Source organism: Rhinatrema bivittatum, chromosome 9 (assembly GCF_901001135.1).
Source record: "Rhinatrema bivittatum chromosome 9, aRhiBiv1.1, whole genome shotgun sequence".
Taxonomy (NCBI): domain Eukaryota; kingdom Metazoa; phylum Chordata; class Amphibia; order Gymnophiona; family Rhinatrematidae; genus Rhinatrema; species Rhinatrema bivittatum.
Genome location: NC_042623.1, coordinates 222,836,520 through 222,859,129, shown reverse-complemented (window position 1 = coordinate 222,859,129; position 22,610 = coordinate 222,836,520). Strand labels below are relative to the sequence as shown.

The following is a 22,610-nucleotide window of genomic DNA, read 5'->3' as shown; positions in this document are numbered from 1 at the left end:
GTCCTGGTGTTCCAGCCAGAACGCGGGACCCACTGCGGCTTCTGTTCCTCAGATCCTGCAGTTTCTACAAGAGGGGGTGGACAAGGGGCTCGCCTATAATTCCCTGCGGGTTCAGGTGGCCGCCCTTGACTCGCTCTTGCGCGATGGAGGCTCTCTGCTACAGCACCCGGACATTGTGCGTTTTCTCAAGGGTGTTAAACACTTGCGGCCTCCGTTGCGAGATCCTTGTCCATCCTGGAATCTCAACCTCGTCCTTCGCTCCCTGTCGGGACCTCCGTTCGAGCCCCTGCGGAGTGCAACGCTTAAGGATCTCACCCTTAAGGCAGTGTTTCTGGTGGCGATCTGTTCCGCTCGCCGCTTATCGGACCTACCGGCTCTTTCATGTACAGAGTCTTATCTACGTTTCTCTGCCTCTGGAGTTTCCATCCGAACCGTTCCATCATTTCTCCCGAAGGTGGTGTCTGCGTTTCACGTGAATCAGACGGTGGAACTGCCGTCCTTCTCTTCGTTCTTCTCTTCGTCTGAGCCGAAGTCTCTCCGTCCCTTGGACGTCAAGCGCACTCTGCGTCTCTATCTGGAGGCTACGAATGATTTCCGGACGTCTGACCATCTCTTCGTGCTTTGGTCCGGCCCTAAGTAGGTGGCCCAGGCCTCGAGGACGACCATTGCCAGATAGCTGAAGGCTGGCATTGCAGCTTCCTATATTGGGATGGGGCGGACTCCCCCACCCGGAATTGTCGCGCACTCTACACGTTCTCAGGCGGCCTCCTGGGCGGAGGCTCGCTCGGTTTCTTCTCAGGAAATCTGTAGAGCAGCCACCTGGAAATCGTTACATACGTTCTCGAGGCAATATCGCCTACATCTCGCCTCTCCAGTCTCTGGGCATTTTGGCGAGCAGGTTCTCCGAGCAGGCCTCGCAGGACCCCACCCGATTTAGGGAAGCTTGGGTACATCCCACGGTCTGGACTGATCCAGGTACGTACAGGGAAAAGAAAATTATTACTTACCTGCTAATTTTCGTTCCTGTAGTACCATGGATCAGTCCAGACGCCCACCGCGTATGGGTTTTCTCAGCCTGCTCGGCTCCTCTTTGAGTCTGGATCTTCTCTGAGCCTGTCCTTCATGGCTCTTTCAGATTCTACTGTTTTTCGCAGTTCCCTACAGGTTGTATCGCTGCGTTCAATGTTTCCTACCTGTTGGTAGGGACTTGCTGTTTTTGCATTCGTTATTATAGTTGCACGGCGTTTGGTGCCGATTATTTAGAAACTTGATCCACTAAGGGGTTCTGTTTTTCCACTCGGGCTTTGATATACTCGATACTGAACTCCTGCAGAGGGGGTAGTGGTATATAGGGTGACGCCCCCTCAAAGTTTGTGCTGACTCCATCTGCTGGATTGGGGACATAACCCACGGTCTGGACTGATCCATGGTACTACAGGAACGAAAATTAGCAGGTAAGTAATAATTTTCTTATCTCTGTGTAATGGATGCCCCAGAGCCAGCTTTTTAACGGGGATAAGACTATGGCAAGAAAACATCACCTCCTGGTTCAGGAAAGGGAAAGTTGGAAAGTCCTAAAATGGATATGGTTTGTGCTGCCACTTTCTGTGGAAGGGGGTCTGTCCTCAAGGATGCTCAGGATAGGAAGACAGAGGCTAATCATAAGCAGGCATTTGAGGCTGCTGGTTTGGTGCTGCAAGCTGATGTGTACAGTGGTATTGTTGATTCTCTTCCCTTCAAGGGAAATTCTTTTTCCCTGTACGTACCCGGATCAGTCCAGACACCTGGGTTTTGCCTCCGCACCAGCAGATGGAGACAGAGCAAGACCTGTCGGGCTCAGCCACATATAGCAGGGTACCACCCACAGCCCCTCAGTCTTACTCTGTCTCCAGCAGATGGTGCAGGTGCAGAAGCCACAGCCTCTGGCATCCCTGGGTTAAAGTTGGTTTTTGGTGTTCGTTAGTTGGTAGTCAGGTTGATTCGGGGATTCCTCGGTAAAGAATATTTTGAAAAAAAAAAAAAAGTCCCTCGTTGTGGGAGCCTCCCAGGGGGGGGTGGAAGGTTCTGAGGGGACCATTCCTCCCTGGTTGATGCCACTGCTAAGGGTCGAGGACCCGGCCCTTTTCTGGTTAGCAGCGTTGGGGGGTGACACTGGGGAGCCCGGTTCACTCACCCCCACTGGAACAGGAGTTTCAGAACCAGGGACAGCAGCAGCAAGTAAAAAAAAAAAAAAAGAGAGAGAGAACTGTTTTTATTTTCCCTGTGCGCCGACTCTCTGTCGCTTTCGCTTGCTGGGCTGTCTTTTCGTTCGTTGGTCTGCTGGCGGTGAGTGCAGATGCCACAGGGGTCTTCTTGCTGTGCGTGTGGCTCGGCGCGCTTGCGCTTATCGCGCGACGGGATCTGTTCAAATTGCGTTCCGGGCGGTGAGGGGCCGTCCGATGCCGGTCGGGGGGGCTGGTCTTGGACACCGCATTCGCTGCTGCGCGTCTTGCCGAGTGCTGAGGGCAGTGCAGAGCCATTCCCGCTCAGTGCGGGAACGGCGGCCATTTTAGGTTCACTTCGAGATGCCACGCGGACGGCTATAGGGGATGGCACAATGCCTCCCACGCTTTCTCTGCAGCAGAGGCCGTCCTGAGGGGGCGCCCCGGGGGGGAGGGGGGGGGGGCTGCGTCTCCTGTGCCAGAGGATAGCCTGGGAGAGGCATCCTCTTTATCTGATTCGTCATTTCCTTCTGATTTTGCGCTTCTCTTGCACAAGGTACTGAAGCACAAGATGTTTAGAAGGAAGGCAGGCAAGAAGTTAGCCCCTGGGGGACTGGGACGGCAGTCAAGGTCCTGGAAGAGGAGATCCAGAGATAGGGCCCGGAGGGGCTCGGACCCACCCAAGGATAAGCGTCCATTACGGTGTGTCTCTCAGGACACGGACACAGAGTCCACATCGCAGGAGGAGGCAGACCCGCTCATGGGGCCCCTGGGGGGGGGGGGGGGCCCGGCGAGGCGGAAGGGGAGGTGCCATCTCAATCTGGTACCAGCAAAAGCACTCCTGCGGTGGACGGTGACGACCCGAAGGTGGTATGGATATTTAGGAAGGATGAACTGACCCCGCTCATTCCGGCCATTCTTCAGGAGCTCAGCATGGAAGCTCCACCAGTGGTGTCCCGGCCGGGAGCCAAAATGGATCCGGTGTTGTTGGGCCTTACTGGTCCGGCGGTGGCTTTTCCATTCCACTTTTTGGTGTCGTACATACTGTTTCGAGAATGGGACACTCCGGAGTTGGGCCTGAAAGTGAGTAAGGCCATGGATAAACTCTATCCGCTTCCAGAAGACGCTTTGGAGCTTCTCCGTCTCCCTAGAGTGGACGCAGCGGTGTCGGCCGTGACGAAGAGGTCGACTATTCCGGTCACGGGGGCTACAGCACTTAAGGACATACAGGATAGGAAGTTGGAGCTCCAACTTAAGAAAGTTTTTGAAGTCTCTGCTCTGGGAGTCCGCGCAGCGATATGCAGTAATTTTGTCCTGAGGGCGGGCCTGCGCTAGGCCCAGCAGCTCCAGGCCAATGCTGATCTCTCAGAAGAGGAAGCTGCTCAGGCGAATCATTTGGAGGCGGTGATCGCTTACAGCGCGGATGCTCTATATGACCTTCTGCGCACGTCGGCCAGATCCATGGTCTCGGCAGTTTCCGCGTGCCGTCTCCTTTGGCTTCGGAATTGGGCGGCGGATGGTTCCTCTAAGGCTCACCTTGGCTCCCTGCCGTTTAAAGGGAAGTTGTTGTTTGGTAAACAGATAGATGACCTGATGCAATCACTCTGAGAGAACAAGGCATTCAAGCTCCCTGAGGACAGGCCAAGGTCTCGGAGCTCCTTGTCCAATAGGACTCTGTTCCGGGGGAACAGGAAGTCACGTCCACAGAGGTCTTCAGGATCATCTTACCGTCCAAGCTCTTCAAGGCAGTCGTCTTGGCCTCAGTCCTTTCGTGGCAGAAGATTTGGGAAGCAAGGTGGCCCTCCTTCGGGAACGGGGTCTAAGGCTTCCCAATGAAAATCGTGTGGTCCATTCCTCTCGACAGGTTCCGCCAGCGGTGCCAAACGTGGGAGCCAGGTTGGCTCTTTTTGTCGAGGAATGGACCAAAATAACGTTGGACCAGTGGGTCCTCAATGTGATAATTCAAGGTTACGCTTTAGATTTTGTACGGATTCCTGCAGACAAGTTTCTCGTCTCACCTTGCAAGTACAAAGAGAAGCGAATAGCGGTGTGGGACATTCTTCAGCACCTGGAGTACTTGGGGGCGATAACCTCTGTGCCTCCCAGGCAACAACGCAAGGGCCGTTACTCCATTTACTTCATAGTGCCAAAAAAGGAGGGCACTTTCAGACCAATCTTGGACTTGAAGAGGGTCAACAGGTGTCTTCGCATTCCACGCTTCAAAATGGAGACGATTCGGTCGGTTGTCGCCTCAGTTTGTCCGGGCGAATTCCTGGCTTCTCTGGATCTCACGGAAGCGTAGCTCCATATAGGCATTCAGCCGTTTTATCAGAGGTTTCTCAGGTTCTGCATTCTGGGAAGGCACTATCAATTCAGAGCTCTCCCTTTTGGCCTCGCTACCTCTCCTCGCATGTTTACCAAAGTGATGGTGGTGGCGGCTCAGCTCAGGAGGGAAGGGTTTCTGGTGCACCCCTACTTGGATGATTGATTGATTCAGGCGAAGTCAGAGATGCAGTGTCTGCAGGCAGTTGCTAGGGTTCTCCAGCTATTGCGCTCTCTCGGTTGGGTGATCAATCTTGCCAAGAGTCTTTTGACCCCCACTCAGTCCTTGGAGTTTCTGGGAGCGCTATTTGACACGAGGCAGGGCAAAGTGTTTCTCTCCAAGGAGCGAGTGGTCAAGCTTCAGCATCAAGTGAGACACTTATTGTCTCTACAGGTCCCTCTGGTGTGGGATTACCTGAAGGTGGTCTTAGGTTCCATGGCATCCACGCTAGCTTTGGTTCATGGGCTTCCGCTTATCTATGTCCTTTGCAATCAGCTTTGCTCTCCCCGCTGGAAGCCGGTGTCAGAACAATTCCATCTTCCGCTTCCGCTCACGGACCAGGCGAGGGCCAGTCTCCACTGGTGGCTGGTGTCGGATCATCTGACGTGTGGAGTATCCCTGGTCATGCCAGACTGGACGGTGGTCACCACGGACGCCAGTCTCTCCGGTTGGGGAGCGGTCTGTCTTGGACGGTCGGTGCAGGGACAGTGGTCAAGGGCTCAATCGCAGTGGTCCATCAATCGCTTGGAGACCAGGGCGGTAGTTCTGGCGCTGCAATCCTTCCTCCCGCTGATTCGAGGGAAGGCGGTCAGAGTGTTGTTCGACAATGCAACTACCGTGGCATACATCAATCGCCAGGGCGGGACAAGGAGTCAGCTAGTGGCGAAGGACGTGCAACGTTTGATGTGCTGGGCGGAGAGGAATCTCAGCAACATTGCGGCGTCTCACATCGCCGGAGTCGACAGTGTTCAAGCGGACTTCCTCAGTCGGCATCATCTGGATCCAGGAGAATGGGAGCTGGCAGAGGAAGCGTTTCACCTCATCTGCAAAAGGTGGGGCACGCCACACATGGACCTGATGGCCACCTTTCAGAATGCAAAGGCTTCGCGGTTTTACAACTGGCGGAGAGAGAGAGGGGCTAAAGGGGTCGATGCGCTGGTGCTTCCCTGGCCAACAAACGTTTTACTGTATATGTTCCCTCCCTGGCCCCTGATAGGCAAGGTACTTTGGCGCATAGAACTGCATCCGTCTGACGTGATTCTGGTGGCGCCAGAATGGCCGAGATGTCCATGGTTCGCGGATCTACTCCACTTGTCGGTAGAGCCTCCCCTTCGTTTTCGGGGTGTCCACGGCTCTTCTTCATCAAGGCCCCGTTTGTTTGGAGGCAGCGGATCACTTCTGTTTCGCGGCATGGCTTTTGAGAGGCAACGCTTGAAGAATAAGGGGTATTCGGATGTGGTAGTAGCCACCTTGTTGAGGTCTAGGAAACAGTCTAAGTCCTTAGCCTACGTTCGGGTCTGGGCGGTGTTTGAAGACTGGTGTAGGGATCTCAGTGTCGATCCGATGAGAGCTTCAGTGTCCGATGTCCTAGCTTTCTTCAGGCTGTTTTTTCTAAAGGTCTCTCTTGTCCAGCGCCGCCACCTTCGTGTCCAGGTGGCGACGCTTGGTTGTCTTAGAGGTAAGGTACACGGGGTGTTGCTGGCTTTACACCGGATGTAGCTCGTTTTCTTCGGGGGGCTAAGCATTTACGTCCTCCGTTGCATCATCCTTGTCCGTCCTGGAATCTCAATTGTGTACTTTCCGCCTTGTGTTCATCGCCTTTTGAGTCTATCAAGTGGGCGACGCTAAAAGATCTTACACTAAAAGTGGTGTTTCTTGTCGCGATTACTTCGGCTAGGTGAGTTTCGGAATTGCAGGCTCTGTCATGCAGGGAGCCGTTCTTACGGATCTCGGATTCCGGAGTATCCTTGAGGACGGTTCCTTCCTTTCTACCTAAGGTGGTGTTGGCGTTTCATTTGAATCAGTCAATTGAGCTTCCCGCTTTTCCTTAAGGGGAGCGGACGGATCCTGGGGCGAGAGATTTACAGAAATTAGATGTTCGCAGGGTCCTCCTTCGCTATCTTGAGGTTACGAATCCTTTCCGCGTCTCGGACCATCTCTTTGTTTTTGTGTACTGGTCCAAAGAGGGGTGGCGCGGCTTCCAAAACCAAGATCGCTCGGTGGCTCAAGGGAGGCTATTGGTTCGGCATATTTAATGCGGGGGAAACCTGTCCCATTAGGCCTTCGGGTTCACTCTACGCGGTTGCATGCTGCTTCTTGGGCGGAATCTTCACAGGTGTCGCCTCAGGAAATTTGTAGGGCGGCTACTTGGAAGTCGTTGCATCTTAAAAAAGATATAGTTGCGATGGAGAAGGTACAGAGAAGGGCAACCAAAATGATAAGGGGGATGGAACAGCTCCCCTATGAGGAAAGGCTGAAGAGGTTAGGGCTGTTCAGCTTGGAGAAGAGACGGCTGAGGGGGGATATGATAGAAGTCTTTAAGATCATGAGAGGTCTTGAACGAGTAGATGTGACTCGGTTATTTACACTTTCGAATAATAGAAGGACTAGGAGGCATTCCATGAAGTTAGCAAGTAACACATTTAAGACTAATCGGAGAAAATTCTTTTTCACTCAACGCACAGTAAAGCTCTGGAATTTGTTGCCAGAGAAGGTAGTTAGTGCAGTTAGTGTAGCTGGGTTCAAAAAAGGTTTGGATAAGTTCTTGGAGCAGAAGTCTATTAATGAATTATACTTAGGGAATAGCCCCTGCTATTAATTGCATCAGTAGCATGGGTTCTTCTTAGTGTTTGGGTAATTGCCAGGTTCTTGTGGCCTGGTTTTTGGCCTCTGTTGGAAACAGGTTGCTGGGCTTGATGGACCCTTGGTCTGTCCCAGCATGGCAATTTCTTATGTTCTTATGTTCTTTGCTAGACATTACCACTTGGATGTCCAGGCCGCAGCTTCAGGTGGTTTTGGAGAGGGAGTACTCCGAGCGGGACTCTCTGGTTCCCACCCTCGGTAAGTTGGCTCTGGTACATCCCAGGTGTCTGGACTGATCCGGGTACGTTCAGGGAAAGGAAAATTAGTTTCTTAACTGATAATTTTCGTTTCTATAGTACCACGGATCTGTCCAGGGACCCGCCCTTGTCTGTGTTTTCTGCTCTAAAGTAACGGAGAGTCCGCTCGATGGATTCATTTATTTAATTTGGTTGTATGGTTCTCTCCTTTGGTTCTGGGAGTTCTGTTCCAGTTGGGGGTTTGAATTTGTCTTTGTTTCTTGGGTGCGATTTAGAGGTAGTCTGGTTGTTTGTTCCATTCTGCTTTGACATTACATAAGACTGAGGGGCTGTGGGTGGCACCCTGCTATATGTGGCTGAGCCTGACAGGTCTTGCTCTGTCTCCATCTGCTGGTGCGGAGGCAAAACCCATGTGTCTGGACTGATCCGTGGTACTACAGGAACGAAAATTATCAGGTAAAAAACTAATTTTCCTTTGGAGAAGATCTGCAAAAACTGGTGAAATCACGAGGTGAATAGAAATTTCCCAGCTTACTTGAAGGCAATCCTAAGAGGACTTTATGACCAGCTCCAACTAGGAGCTGCTTTAGGGATTTAAAACATGTTGCTGGGAAGGTAGGGGGTGGTCCGCAGTTAGACCCTTTAGTAGGTTCTAGGCCTGTTTGAACTCCAAGAAGGGAGGTAGTAAGGATAGTGTCTGTGGTCTGGAAGTTCCCAGACCTTCCAATAAAGGTGCTGGACACTGCTGTCCAGTATAAAGGCTAGGCAGACAGTTGTCATCCTTTTACCGGAAAATGAGTCCACTTTACTTCAGATCAGGAATTCTGTGAAAATTAGGCTGAGTGGTTATGTATTATGTCATAGAACATTCTACACTCAATCTGGTAAAAGCAAAACTTAGTTTACTAAATGTTGTAAATATATTATGAAATCAGCAAAGAGAAACAATATCATAATGAATATCAGTACAAGCACACATCACCACAGTGGGCATTACGTAGATTAATCAAATAAATTAAGATTGCAATCACAGAGATAATAAAGAAAAGGTATTATACAGAGTATAATCTCTTAATAGGTCTTCCTTGCTATAGAATCATGTATTCTTGAAACGAAGGACTTTGCAATTCTGGGAACTCCACATATAGAACCAACTATTTGTTGTCTTGTTCGTGGCTTTTTCAATGACTTGCCGTTGCACACAGCTTTATATATCGTATTCTCTCTGACTTTAGTCCAGTGTCTGCAAGTTAGGTGTTTCAATTTGCACCCATAGCTCTGACATTAGCCATCTGGAGTTGTCAAGCTATAGCAATTAACTCAGTTTCAGTAAGATTTATGACTCCGGCTATGGCTGTTAGGGAGATATCCTGTACTAGTCTCCTGAACGCTGGCTCTCATCAACCTTATCTCTTAGAACAACAAATGTTAGGGGAGCCAAATGTCTCTTGCCTCCTACCTTATCAACTCATCAGTAACAACTAGAGACAGTGTGATGAGAGAGTGTCTCAGGCTTTAATAATTCTTTCCTAGCATGTAGCAGATGGATTCAAGATCAATGGATAATAGTGTACTCCTGATAGCAGTTGGAGACGGATCAGATTTCAATCTGGCGTCTGCCCAAGTACATATACCCCTGTAGGAAGTGCAGCTCTTTAGTATTTTCCGTCTCCATAACTGTTAGGGACTATCTGCACGCTCTCACAGCGTTAGAGCAAAATTTAATGGAGAAAACCCAAAAGAAGAAAACTAACCTCAACAATGAACCCTGCGGTGACACCCTCTGGTCCCTCCCCCAGTTGAGAATTCTCGAGGTGATTTCCGTGGTCCCTCGGAGGTGAGCCTCGGTCTGGCGGCCGACCCTCGGCGGGGACCTAGCCCCCGATCTCGGGCACGGCTGAGAGGCAGTGGATGCAGCCACGAGCACGGCGGTAAAGTTATTTGCCCTCTCCACCCGCAGCCGGAGACCGCCCGAAACGAAACCGGGAAGCGCCGAGACAAGGTAAGGTCGACATCTTGTTTAAAGACTCCGGTCTCCGAAGCTCGAGGAGTCGCACAGGTCGCCGGCCGGGATCAGTGCCACCGGGTTGATCCGCCCTAGCAGGGCTCGACCCCGGTTAGAGCCAAGGGCTCTCCCACGTGGGGACCCTCCGAGGTGGTCGCCATATTGCCCGCGTGGTTGCCGTCGCCATTTTTGCCCTGTTCGCCGCCCTACCCACCGTCTCGATCCATGCACATAGGGCGAGTCGTGCGCACATTACTTGTGCGCACAACGTTACACGTTCAAGTGCAGTGCGCACAAGTTACGCAAGCAACCCGTGCTTACTGGGCCAGGCGCATAACTGCGACTTGTGCGCACGCCAGCGCGCACATCTGTCCACGCGCACATATTCGACGCACAAGATATTTTACGCGTCTGTGTCCATGGCACCACCAGAAAAGGAGCTTAAGGTTCAGGGCCTCTGCCCAGCATGCCACATCAGAGCTGCATAACACAAAGAGGCCGACGCCCTGTGTATCCAGTGCGAGGAGGCCCTGCGGGATCAAACCCAGGGCCAGCCCCATCCGGACCTGAGTGCTAGTTCCTCAATAAGTACTCCGGACCTAGCAAATCCCAACGGGACCCCCCCCCTCAAACGGGGCCCTCCAGGGACACTGCGCCTCTTAGCTTAGACCCAGCGTCTATCTCCTGGGTGGAATTTTTCAAAGGCCTGCACACCTTCGTTCACATGCAGATGGAGCCTCCGGTAACACGGCCACAGCCTTCACCAGAGGCCCGCTATGCTCCGGGCCCCGTTAGGCCCAGGGAAGTGAATCCACCACCCAGAAGCCCCACTTACGGGGACACGGACATCTCTGAGGAGGAATCAGAGCCCCTGGAGGAAGGGGAACCCCACCCCCCCGGGGACGGATCCTCACCGGACCATGAGACGCTTCTTCACCAAGGATGAGCTTCCAGACCTGGTCACCCGCAGCCTGAAGGAGCTCACTAGCCCGGGCACAAATGCCTCAGGGGAACCTAAGAATAATCCTCTGCTAGAGGGACTCCGTCAGACCTCCCACCATTTTCCTCTGTTACAAGCCATTCAACAGCTAATTGACCTGGAATGGATTGCTCCAGAGTCTGCATTCAAAGGGGGACGGGCTATGGCAGCCATGTACCCTCTGGACCCGGCGGCCAAAGACCTCCTGACATGCCCAAAAGTGGATGCCATGGTCTGCGCGGTCTCGAAGCGCACTACTATCCCAGTGGAGGGAGGTGCAGCGCTCAAAGATACGCAAGACAGACGTCTGGAATCCATCCTTAAACAGTCCTTTGACGTCGCCGCTATGTCCCTACAAATAGTGGCCTGCTGAACTGTTGTGACACGTGCCTACCTATCACAGACCAGGAGCAATACCCCTGGGGAAGCCATGGAACCAGCAGTATCATTCCTCGCGGATGCTGCTTTGGACCTGGTACGCACCGCAGCTAGAGGAGTGTCATCAGCTGTGGCAGCCAGGAGACAACTCTGGCTCCGAAGCTGGTCGGCTGTCGCATCCTCCAAATCGAGACTCACAAGGATGCCCTTCAAGGGATCCCTCCTGTTCGGCAGTGAACTAGAGAAACTGGCTGATAGTTGGGGCGAGTCCCCACTACCACGGCTACCGGAGGACAAAAGCAAGAGAAACCAGTGACCCTTCCCCCAATCCTCCAGGGGCAGAGATTCACAGCGCTTCAATCCATACAAAAACAATTATCAAGCGCCCCCGCCCTACAGGCAGGTACAGTCCTTTCGGAACAAGCACAATAAAAGGGGAACCAGCTCAGGTCCAGGCCCCACCCACAATGATATTCAGCCGACCCATCCAAGGGAAGAAGCCATAGGGGGCAGACTTGCCCTATTCTACCACAGATGGTCGAGATAACTTTGGACAAGTGGGTCCTAACCATCATTTGAGAGGGGTACTACCTGGATTTTCTCCGAACCCCTTCGGACAAGTTCGTGGAATCCCCCTGCCACAACCCCTCCAAGGGGGTGGCAGTGGAAGCTACACTGACCAGATTACTGGCTCTCGAGGCCATAACCCCATTGTAAACCGCCTAGACGGACACGTAAGTGACCCCATGTGCGGTATATAAAAAAACTTTTTAAATTTAAAAAAAAATAAAAAAATAAATAAAAATTCCATTTATTTTATCGTCCCCAAGAAAGAGGGGACGTTCAGGCCCATCCTGGACTTCAAGTCTGTTACCCGCCACCTGAGGATTCCCCGCTTCTGCATGGAAACCCTACGTTTTGTAATAAGGGCGATACAACCGGGAGAGTTCCTCACATCCCTGGATCTTTCGGAAGCCTACCTAAACATCATGATCCATCGGGAACATCAGCGCTTCCTACGCTTCAAAATCCTGGACCGTCACTACCAGTTCCGGGCACTACCCTTCAGGTTAGCCACAGCACCCTGGACGATCACCAAAATCATAGTGGTGGTGGTGGCAACACTGAGGAAGGAAGGAATCCTCGTACACCCTTACCTAAACGATTGGCTGATCAGGGGGAAATCCCCAGAGGAAAGTCACCAGGCAACCAACAGAGTCAAAATTCTTCTGGAGAGCCTAGGATGGGTGATCAACGCAAACAAGAGTTGTCTGCAGCCCTCACAGTCTCTAGAATACCTAGGAGTCCGATTCGACACCAAAGAAGACAAGGTCAGCCTGACTTCCACAAGGAGATCAAAACTGACGAACCAGTTACTAATCCTGCTGAGCGAACCTTGCCCCACAGCATGGGATTACCTACAAGTCCTCGGTCTCATGGCATCCACACTGGAGGTAGTGCCATGGGCACGAGCTCACATGAGACCCCTACAGCGCTCACTTCTATCGAGATGAAATCCACTGTCCCAGAACTACGCCGTACGTCTACAACTCTCGGGCAGAGTTTGGACCCAGCTACAATGGTGGCTGCAGGTCAGCCACCTGAGCCAGGGAACAAGACTATCTTCACCATCCTGGACCCTGCTCACCACAGACGGCAGCCTACAAGGATGGGGGGCACACTGCGAGGAGCTAACCGCCCAAGGGCAGTGGAACGCAGAAGAGTCGGGATGGAACATCAATCGCCTAGAAGCACAGGCAGTCAGACTAGCCTGCTTACGGTTCGGTCACAGACAAAGCGGTCAGAGTAATGTCGGACAACGCCACAACAGTGGCCTACATCAACCGTGAGGGGGGAACCAGAAGCCAACAGGTGTCTCTGGAAATAGACCCCCTAATATCATGGGCAGAAGTGAATCTCCAGGAGATCTCGGCCGTCCACATCGCCGGGAAAGACAACATCACGGCGTACTACTTCAGCAGAGAAAGTCTAGACCCAGGAGAATGGAAGCTGTCAACCGCAGCATTCCAAATGATAGTGAACCGGTGAACACCAGACATGGACCTTCTGGCAAACCGGTCCAACGCCCAAGTACCCAGGTACTTCAGCTGCAGGCGGTAACCTCAGTCTCAGGGGATCGATGCCCTGGTACAGACCTGGCCACAGGGGACTCTATTATACGCCTTCCCGCTGTGGCCCCTATTAGGCGCAATCATTCACAAGATACAGCTACACAGGGGACTAGTACTTCTAGTGGCCCTGGACTGGCCAAGAAGACCGTGGTACGCAGACATGAGAAGACTACTGGCAGGGGCCCCCCCCCCCCCCCCCCCCCCGCCACTGCCTCCACACAGAGACCTGCTCCAACAAGGGCTGATCCTCCACGAGGACCCAGCTTGATTCTCCCTTACGGTCTGGCCATTGAGAGGGCTCGCCTGAGAGAGAGCAGATACTAGGGGGCTGTAATCGACACACTACTCCGAATACGCAAGTTCTCCACATCTCTAACGTACATAAGGATTTGGAGAGTATTCGAAGTATGGTGCAAAGACCACGACATCATACCACGCTCAGTCAAAATTCCTGCGATCTTGGAATTCCTAAGAACAGGTTACAGAAGGGATTGTCCCTCAACTCCATCAAGGTACAGGTGGCCGCATTGTCATGCTACGGCACCAAGAGCGAAAGCAAAGCCTCTCACCCGGACGTTTCACGCTTCCTGAAAGGAGTCAAACACATCCGCCCACCCCTAAAGTGGCCGGTACCTCTTTGGAACCCTAACCTGGTACTGGATTTCCTAGCAGGAGCCTCCTTCAGGCCCCTCTGTGGACTGTCTCTTCGACTATTGATTTTGAAGTCAGACTTCCTGCTGGCAGTTTGTTCAGCCTGCCGCATTTCAGAAGTACAAGCACTGTCCTGCCGTGAGCGGTTCCTCAGGCTCACCCCGGGAACCATCCAGCTACGCACGGTCCATTTGTTCCTTCCCAAAATGGTGTCAGACTTCCATCTCAACCAAACCATCTCGCTACCATCGCCAGAATAGTTTAAGAATTCGGAAAAGGCTCGAAGTCTACGCCTCAACATCGACAGACTCCTCAACATTGGCAGACTCCTATCCAGATACCTGGAAATGTCGGAAACCGCACAAAAAACGGACCACCTATTCGTCCTTCACAGCGGGAAGAGGCAAAGGGAAGCGGCCTCGCTGGCAACCATAGCCCGCTGGATCAAAGAAGTCATCAAGGTGGCCTACGTAGAAGCAGGCAAGCTGCCACCTCTACAAGTCAAGGCCCATTCCACTAGAGCCCAGGCAGTGTCTTGGGCAGAAACCAGGATGTTGTCACCTGCCGAGATTTGCAGGGTGGCGACATGGTCCTCCATCCACACCTTCTCCAGGTTTTACCGCCTGAATGTTCAGGCTCAGGAGGACACGGCATTTGCGAGGGCAGTACTAAGTGGGTCACGGGCAGCCTCCCACCCGGTTCGGGAGTAGCTACACGCTAGGAAATGGAGAAATTACTTACCTGATAATTTCGTTTTCCTTAGTGTAGGCAGATGGACTCAGCATCCCACCCTCGGCTGCCCGTTACTCATGGAATTCTTGAATGATTCATGTGTAAGCCATGCTTTCCTTAATTTAGGACACCCATCCAACCGGGTGTCGACGTTTCCTGGTTGAGGGCACTGGCGGTCTCCGGTTATAGCCAATTCAACCAGATCAAGTTAATCAAGTTATAAAGTTTAACCAAGTTATGAAGTTATTCAAGTTATTCAAATTAGTCAATCACACATATATCCACAATGCTTTTCAAGGAGAATACTGAAGAGCTGCCCTTCCTGCAGGGGTATATGTACTAGGGCTGACGTCAGATTGAAATCTGATCCGTCTCCAACTGCTATCAGGAGTTACACTATACCCATTGGTCCCGAGTCATCTGTCTGCACTAAGGAAAACGAAATTATCTGGTAAGTAATTTCTCCATTATGTTTAAGCTGTGCTAAGCCATGCGTGATGTACATACTGATCTACATTTATCAGTGTATTGCGGATTGTTTTGAGCCATAGCTAACCCCACTTTCACATTACAAAGTCTTTTGGAAATCTTAACCAGCTCCCTAAAATAATCTTCTTACAGCTCCCACTTCAGACACTTTATGGTTTCCCCTTATCACTCCATTCAGAAAAGAAAGCCCTGTAGATGGCATTTTTGTGGTTGCCGCTTATAGGGATGGTGGTCTGAGTTGGAGTCAGATTCAGTACTTTGTTTATTTCGGGATACTTTTTGCCCTATTCTGAACTGAAGCAGGTAGACAAAGCTCTGAAGGTGTTCAGCTTCTGGGTGGAGACTCTGATGTCAGTTATAGTAGCAGTGCGACTAGGAGAGTTTTTAATGTTAGATCTGACAGAGGCATATCTATATATCCCGATCACTTTTAGTGTCAAGCTTTCTCCTGTTGATATGGCTCCAAGATATTTTGTCAAGGTAATGGTTGTGGTGGTGGCTGCATAGAAAAGGTATTTTAATGCATTTGTATCTGGTCGATTGGTTGATCTCCGCGAAGTCAGCCAAGGAAAGTAAATTGGCAATGGCTGAGGTGATGCATTTATTACAGGACTTGGGCTGATTTTTCAATTTCGCAAGAGCAACTTATAACCTTTTCAATTCCTGGAGTACTGGGGGGGTGTGTGTGTGTGTGTTTCAATTCTACACAAGGGGAAAGCCGTATCCAGTTGACAGATGTAAGGATCTGGAAGATAAGAACCAGGTATATGGACTTCCGGTGATGACGTCATCTGCAAGGGAGTCGGCAGTGTGAGCTCTGCGGCTCCCTTCTGTTTCTCCCCCCCCCAAAAAGGGCTGAAACGGCAGCGATTTTGTCCAGGCTTTTAAGGAGGGGTTGCTCACACATCCCAGCCCTCGATTCTGAAGCGTGGAACGCGGGAGCGGATAGCAAGCACCTCGCGCATCGGATCCCCACCTCATGCGCCCAAAATGGCGGCTGCCTGATGAAAATGTAAGAAATAAATATTTGGCTGTGCCGGCGATTCTGGGGTCGATCGCTTGTGTAAAAAGAAAAGATCTGAGAGGAAGCCAGACTGCTCTGGGAGTGTTGGGGCAGCAGAAGATCGGGGCTGCGGTGGTGAGGGACCCAGAAAGCAGAGCTAGATTCCACTAAAAGCCACATGGCTAAGATGGCGGCTATCTAATCGCGTTCACATCTTGGATCTCTGGGTCTTGGTTGGCTGCCGAAGAATTCTCAGCTTTGGAGGGGTTAGCTGGGTTGGAGAATATTTTTGAAGATGCAGCCTCCTAGCTTGATGGCAGAATAGTGAGCACAGCCCCTTCATCTTCTCTCTTGCAATTTTTCTACCAGCTGTCACACTTGCTGATTCTAATGCGTGTTGCTGTAAGCCGCTGCTCGGATCCACCAGTGTCTCTCGCCTGCCGACTGCATACCAGGCTTTGTCACTTCTCCATATCTTCACTTTTCTTATCCTAAGCTGAATCAACTGCAGATTTCACTGTGTATAGCTGTAAGAAGATCAGCCCTTCCAGTGCCGATAGATCAATGCGCTTTGGCACAGCCTAGCGTGGGGAACACACGGAATGGGCCATCGGAGTTCCCGGGCTTGCATCGAGCGAGGAATTCCCGCAGCCAAAATGGCTACCAATGCAGAGGGTGCGAGGCAACTCACCTCAGTGTCGGAGGATGTTTTACTGCAAATCTCGTCCCGGGTTTCGGGAGCGCTGGATGAGAGGCTCATCAGACTGCAGACTATGATGGACGATTATAAAAGGGACTCTGGAAGGGTAGGCCAAACAGATGGACGGCATGGAGCAAAGGATCAGTGATCAGGATGAAAGGCTGTTAACTGCATAACGACAGGTTCAACTACTTCCAGAGCAGCAGGCCGTACTCCTGACCCGGATAGATGATCAGGAGACAGAAATCGAAGGAATAATATCAAACTGGTCGGCATTCCAGAAACTGTAAAAGACTCAGTTGTATCATCTTATAGAGGACTGGTTCCCCAATCATTTGGGCGTGACTTCTTTAGTAGGCCAATTACGCTGCGAGCGAGCTCATCGGATAGGCCCTCCTCGGGACGGGGATAATAGACCACGGCCTGTCATGACGTGTATCCTCAATTGTGATAGAATATGCAGGGCATCGCATTTTGCTCTTTAATGATTTCTCAACGGCGGTCGCCATGCAGCGGAGAGCAATGGCGCCTACGTGCACTGAACTGCATAAGAGAGGTATCTCGTTTGCATTGCTCTATCCGGCCAAGTTACGGATACGCCATGATAATAAGACACTCTTCTTTGTGAAACCCAATGATGCATCTGCATTCCTGGCGACCTTGGCTCTGGAGGCGCACCCTGGAGCGGGAGTAGATGAGTAGACATCACTCAGAGGAGAGATCTGCTCAGCTTTGGTTGATCTCGTTGAACAGCGGGAAATCTACACCTTGAGATTGCTCAAAGTTCGTGTTGGCTTGGAGCCAGTGTTTTTGCTTCTTAGACATTCTATCCAGTATTTTGTTCAATATTTGCGTGTACTGGTTCGCGCGTGTCTTTCTGGATGGGGGGCCCTTGGAGAGGGCTCGTGACATCTGAATGTCACAGTTTCAGCCTTTTAAGTTCTCAACAGTTACAAGGTTATCATGAAATGTTTCGCATTTGTAGTCTCAATTACATATTCTCAATGTAAATTGGAGGGGGGAAGGGGGTGGAGGAGAACCTCGGCATGCCTCGGATATAGGGGTATGTTGGAGTTCTGGGCCTCCTACGGTTGCAAACCGCAAGCTGTGAGTGTGAATGGATTGCTAGCTGGTATGTATGGTTTGCATGGTGTGTATGGGGGTGGATGTCGGGGACCAAGATGGGACAGAAGGAATCCCTAGGAGAGGCACATGTATTTTTGGAAGGGGAACAGTCTATATTGGACAATGACGTAGTAGGGTACACGATGTTTCCATATGATCCTGGAGGCTCAGGCTGGGGAGCCAAGGGATTCTCAGCAATGACACTTTCTTTGGACAACTCGCTGGGGCTGGGCCTATAGGACTCTAATGCTATGGCTGCACTAAAATTTGCTTCTCTTAATCTGGATGGCATTCATTCCCCCATCAAAAGAAAGAAGCTCTTGATGGCATTTAAGTGCATGAATGCGCACGTGGTGTTCCTCCAGGAAACTCATTTATCAGCGGGTGAGCATGCTAAGCTGAAAAGAGACTGGGTGGGACAATGTTTTTTCTCTTCCTATAAATCGCGGAGAAGAGGTGTTGCAATACTAATTCATAAATAATTGCCTTTCCAATCGGAGAGGGTATGGCAAGAACCGGAAGGCTGTTACATCATTGTCCAGGGATTGTGTAACCAGCAAAAAGTGATTCTCTGTAATGTATATGCACCAAATGTTTATAATCAGCAGGGATATGGGATTTGTGTAAGAAAAGGAAGTAAAAATGGAGGTGAGGTTTCGGAGATGTGTGGTGGGGGTGGCAGGAGTTAGGGGGATGAATGAGGGGGGGTGAGTGTATGTGTGTGAAGGGTCATGGTTGGAAGGGCCAGGTGAGAGGGTCAGCACTTGACTTGTCTACCATATACAAAATTTTTTTTCATTAAACTTGTACCTCAGATGGTGCCCTCCTTTTCTCCCCACTCTGCCAGTCCTACCTCCCCCCGCTTGCCATTCTTCTTTCCTCCTCACCTCATATTCCCGATCCACCTCTTTCCTTCTCCATAGTGATTAAGATCCTTCCCCTAGTTAGCAGAAACTGAAAGAAAAAAGACTTTCTAGACACGAGAGGTCAGAATATAACTGTTAATAAAGAAAAATAAAATTTACATTTACATGTGCTATCAAATTTCAGAAACTTGCTGGAGGAAACTAGGAGCTGTGACTAAGGGTGGAAAAATATACAGAAAATTTGGGAGCCAGCCACACATTTCTAGAGAACACTTTTTTTACTTTTGTTTTGCATTTTGGTCCATTTTTATATTTATTTTGCTTTTTTTGTTTATTTTGCTTTTTTTTTTTTTGTTGTTGCTTATTTTGCTTTGTATTTTGCCTACTTTTGACTTTCTTCAGACCCCTTTCGGCCTACACACATCAGGCTTCTGTTCTTTCCTTTCCGCCAAATGCTCTGTTCTTTCATTTGAATTTTCTTACCCAAGCTGCTTCCTTCCTTCTGCTTTCACCTCCCAGCTGCTCTCCACTCTCTCTCCCACCCCCAAACTACTTGCCTTTTTCAGCTGCCTCACCTCCCCTTCCTTGCTGCATTTGTTCTGTAGTTCCACAGCTTTTTCGTTTCCTCGCCTGGGCCCAAAGTTGAGTTACTGCAGCTGAGCCAAGGATAATAGTAACGGTGGCTCTTTTTGGCCTTGGCACATCAGCAGTGACTCCTCCACTCTTGGCTTGTGCTGTGACGGACCCCTGGTGGCGCTTCCTTCCGGGCAGGTGCCAGATATCAAAGTTTAGATGCCAGGGTGATCTGGTGCCCATGTTTGTTCCATTTTTTGCTGCGGCTATAACTATAGCTGCCAGGCAAATTTGAAGTAAGCTGCAAATGAGTCACTGTTGCTTTAGTTCCATGAAGAAGCACAAATTGTTAGAAATGAAAATTCTTAAAACAAGTGAAATAATAAACTAAAGTTTAATGTACTGTGACTTTATTGCATGGAGAAGGTAGTGTGATGTATTCATAGTACTGTGTATTTACAGAAGTGCTTGAAACTTATATGAAGGGCAATTTGTGTGACATTTTATCTGGCGTTCATTGCTTGTCTACAGGAGTTTTTATTTGCAGAGGGAAAGAAGATGCCTTGGTAACAAAAAATTTGGTTCCTGGGGAGTCTGTGTATGGAGAGAAGAGAATGTCTGTGGAGGTAAGTGTTTCTCCGTTGTTTTTTTTTAAATATTGTGGTTTAGTACTGAAGCAAGGATGAGTCATGAGGCCACTGTAAAAATTGATGATGTGATGGTGACTTATTCCAAAATTTCCAAGCATTTCTCAGCAGACACCCAAATGGATGATGTCATCTGATAACTTCAGCACGGATAATCTCGAAGTTGTGGAAGAACCTTTCCAGGCTTTCTCTGCCATGCTTAGGATTTTGCCATGTGCATATCACTTCATGGAGCCCCCTCAGTCCATTTTTATCTGCTGCAGCAGTTGAATGCATTCTTCTCTGTTGGCAGGACACATTTTTCTTGCAGTTTGTTCTCTCAGTCATATTTTGTTTCTTTCTAGGTAGTAGTATTAGCAGGGCTCCTGGTATTCCATGATGTTGCAGCAAAGGCCATAAAATTTGCCCATTGCCGTGGAATTGGCTAGTTCCCCATAACTTTTTTTATTTTTTTTATTTAGGCACTTACAGCACACAGTATCTACAATTCTAGGTGGATTACAATAAAAAAATTCATAAAATAATCATTAATAATAAACATGGTACATAAACAACAACAGAAGACAGAGCCAAAGTAATATAAAAGCTGCTACTGAGATAAAGCACACTGCAATGAAAACCAGAAATAATTGGCAATGCTGTAAATAAAGAGCTCCAGCAAATGATTTGGAGAACTAACTGAAAAACCACAAACCTCAACCTTGCTCAAAAGCTTAGGTAAATAAAACTTAAAATGCTCTCTAAAGGTTGTCAAGCATACCTCCGCAGGTAAGACTTGGACCAGCAATGGAAAATGTTTTTTCCCTGAGTCTCAGCAGATTTCACAAAGGGAACATCTAGAAGAATGCAAAGGATGTGGGAGCCTGTACATGTTTAGCATTCAGGAGTTCCTGAACTTTGAGGCCTTATGGATTAAAAGAAGACTTTGAATTTCACATGTATGAGAATAGGCAGCCAGTGGAGCGAAGCCAAAATAGGCATAATATTACTGTTAGCTATTTCTGGCAGTTTCTGCACCTTCATTATGATTTCTGCTATGTATAGTCTTTCCTTCTCTAAACATTTTACTGCTGACAGCAAGCAACTTCTATGTGATCTGCACAGTGAGCTTCAGATTGGCCTGGGAAAAATCTCAAACAAGCCAACGGCCAGCTTTCTAAAATTCTACAACCCATCTGCACCTCGATTCTCAGTCTTCGCGAGAGCCGCTATCTGCCCTTGCCTCAGCCAAGGAATCAGGGAGAGATAAGAGGTGTAGCATTCACACTGGTCGAGATATAACTGGTAAAATGCACGCTACTCCCCTTTACTTTAACCAGCTGCACCTGAATGTGACTAAGGCACTGGTTATGAAAGGTAGGGTTAATCCGCCTACTAAATGTAGTCCTGGAGGGGACTTTCTAATTTGGGCCTAACACATACAGCATGTGCTTAAAGCCCATGTTCTGTGCTACCTGCAGGGGTGGTCATCTAGGGCAGTCATATCCCCGATGCTCTTTGTTACTGCTTTAGATGCTGCTTGCCTTTTGCCTCAGGACAGTGGTATGGAACACCACCTCATTTCCTCTATGGTTGGTTGTCTCTGTGGACTCATGGCAGAGGGGCTGCTGGCCTGCCACCTGACTGGTGGGAAGGGGGCTATGGGATCAGTTTAGGGAAAAGTCTTTTCTTCTTCAACCCCTTTCCTCTGAGTGTCAGAGGGGGTCCCCAGGGTAGTACTGCCATCCTATCCTGATGCCAGTACTAGAGGGTGATGCTGCATACCAGCATTGTCAGATGCCTCACTTTTTTCCCTTTATTGATATCTTTATGGCAGTGAAATCATTAAGCAAAATGCAGGTCCTCCCTAACTTTAAAATGCCTCCAGATCAGGGATGTTTTCCATGATTTCTTCTATATATACTTGGGGACTGATGCTGGCACTGGAGTTAAGGTTGAGGGAGAACTGTGCCGAAGGTATCACTTATACTTTCTACCTATGCTGCCTGCTCTTCCTAGGGGTTGCTCTCACTACTGTCAGTAACTATCTCCCCCATCACTGTACTGGAGGCTAAGGCGCTACTGAATAAACCTCCCAAATTTTCTTCAGCTACTAGCTCTTCAGTTTTTGATTCAGGGAATCCAAGACCAGATTCTTCCTCAGAATCAGTTGTTAAAAATAGTGCCTCCATTGCCTCAGAAGCAGTAACCAGTGTAGAGGAGCGTTTTTATTTTTTAAACTTTTGTTTATTTTATGTCACAATTACACAAGACAAAACTTGTTGAAAGAAAAAGCCAAGATTTAAATGTACAATTATCATAAAAACAAAAATTACAAAAATTCTTGCTGACAGCCCATAATATAATTGCATGGGGGAGGTAAAAAAAAAAAAAAAAGTAGATGACAAAGGAGAACTATTAAAAAAAAAAAAAAAAAAAAAAAAAAAGATAAATGGCAGTAGCAACCCACTATGGCATATGATAAATTCTCAACCTTCCCCAGTCCATCCTGTGGCTACAAAAATACATTTCTTCATGTCAAGTAAAGTCCAAAGGTCTGGTTCAAAAATGACATAACTGACTTAAGCATAAGATATCAAACACTTGTGGGAATAACAGAACAAGAAAGATAATTTGTGCCTTTTCCCCAGATCTACTTGGGATAAATAGATCACATTTTTCAGGGGAAACAAGACTTTTGTGCTTCGTACATCAAGGGTGGGATTAGATATGAGGTGCACAGAACAGAAAGGAAGTGTCTTATGCTT

General features: G+C 49.4%; 1 protein-coding gene across 1 annotated transcript in view; it reads left to right on the top strand.

The window, feature by feature from the left end:
* Positions 1-22,610, top strand: part of LOC115098835 (rRNA 2'-O-methyltransferase fibrillarin-like) — a 198,835-nt gene that overhangs the window by 84,047 nt on the left and 92,178 nt on the right. The window contains 1 exon segment of the mRNA XM_029615833.1: positions 19,748-19,842. Within this exon segment, the coding sequence (XP_029471693.1) occupies positions 19,748-19,842 (95 nt within the window).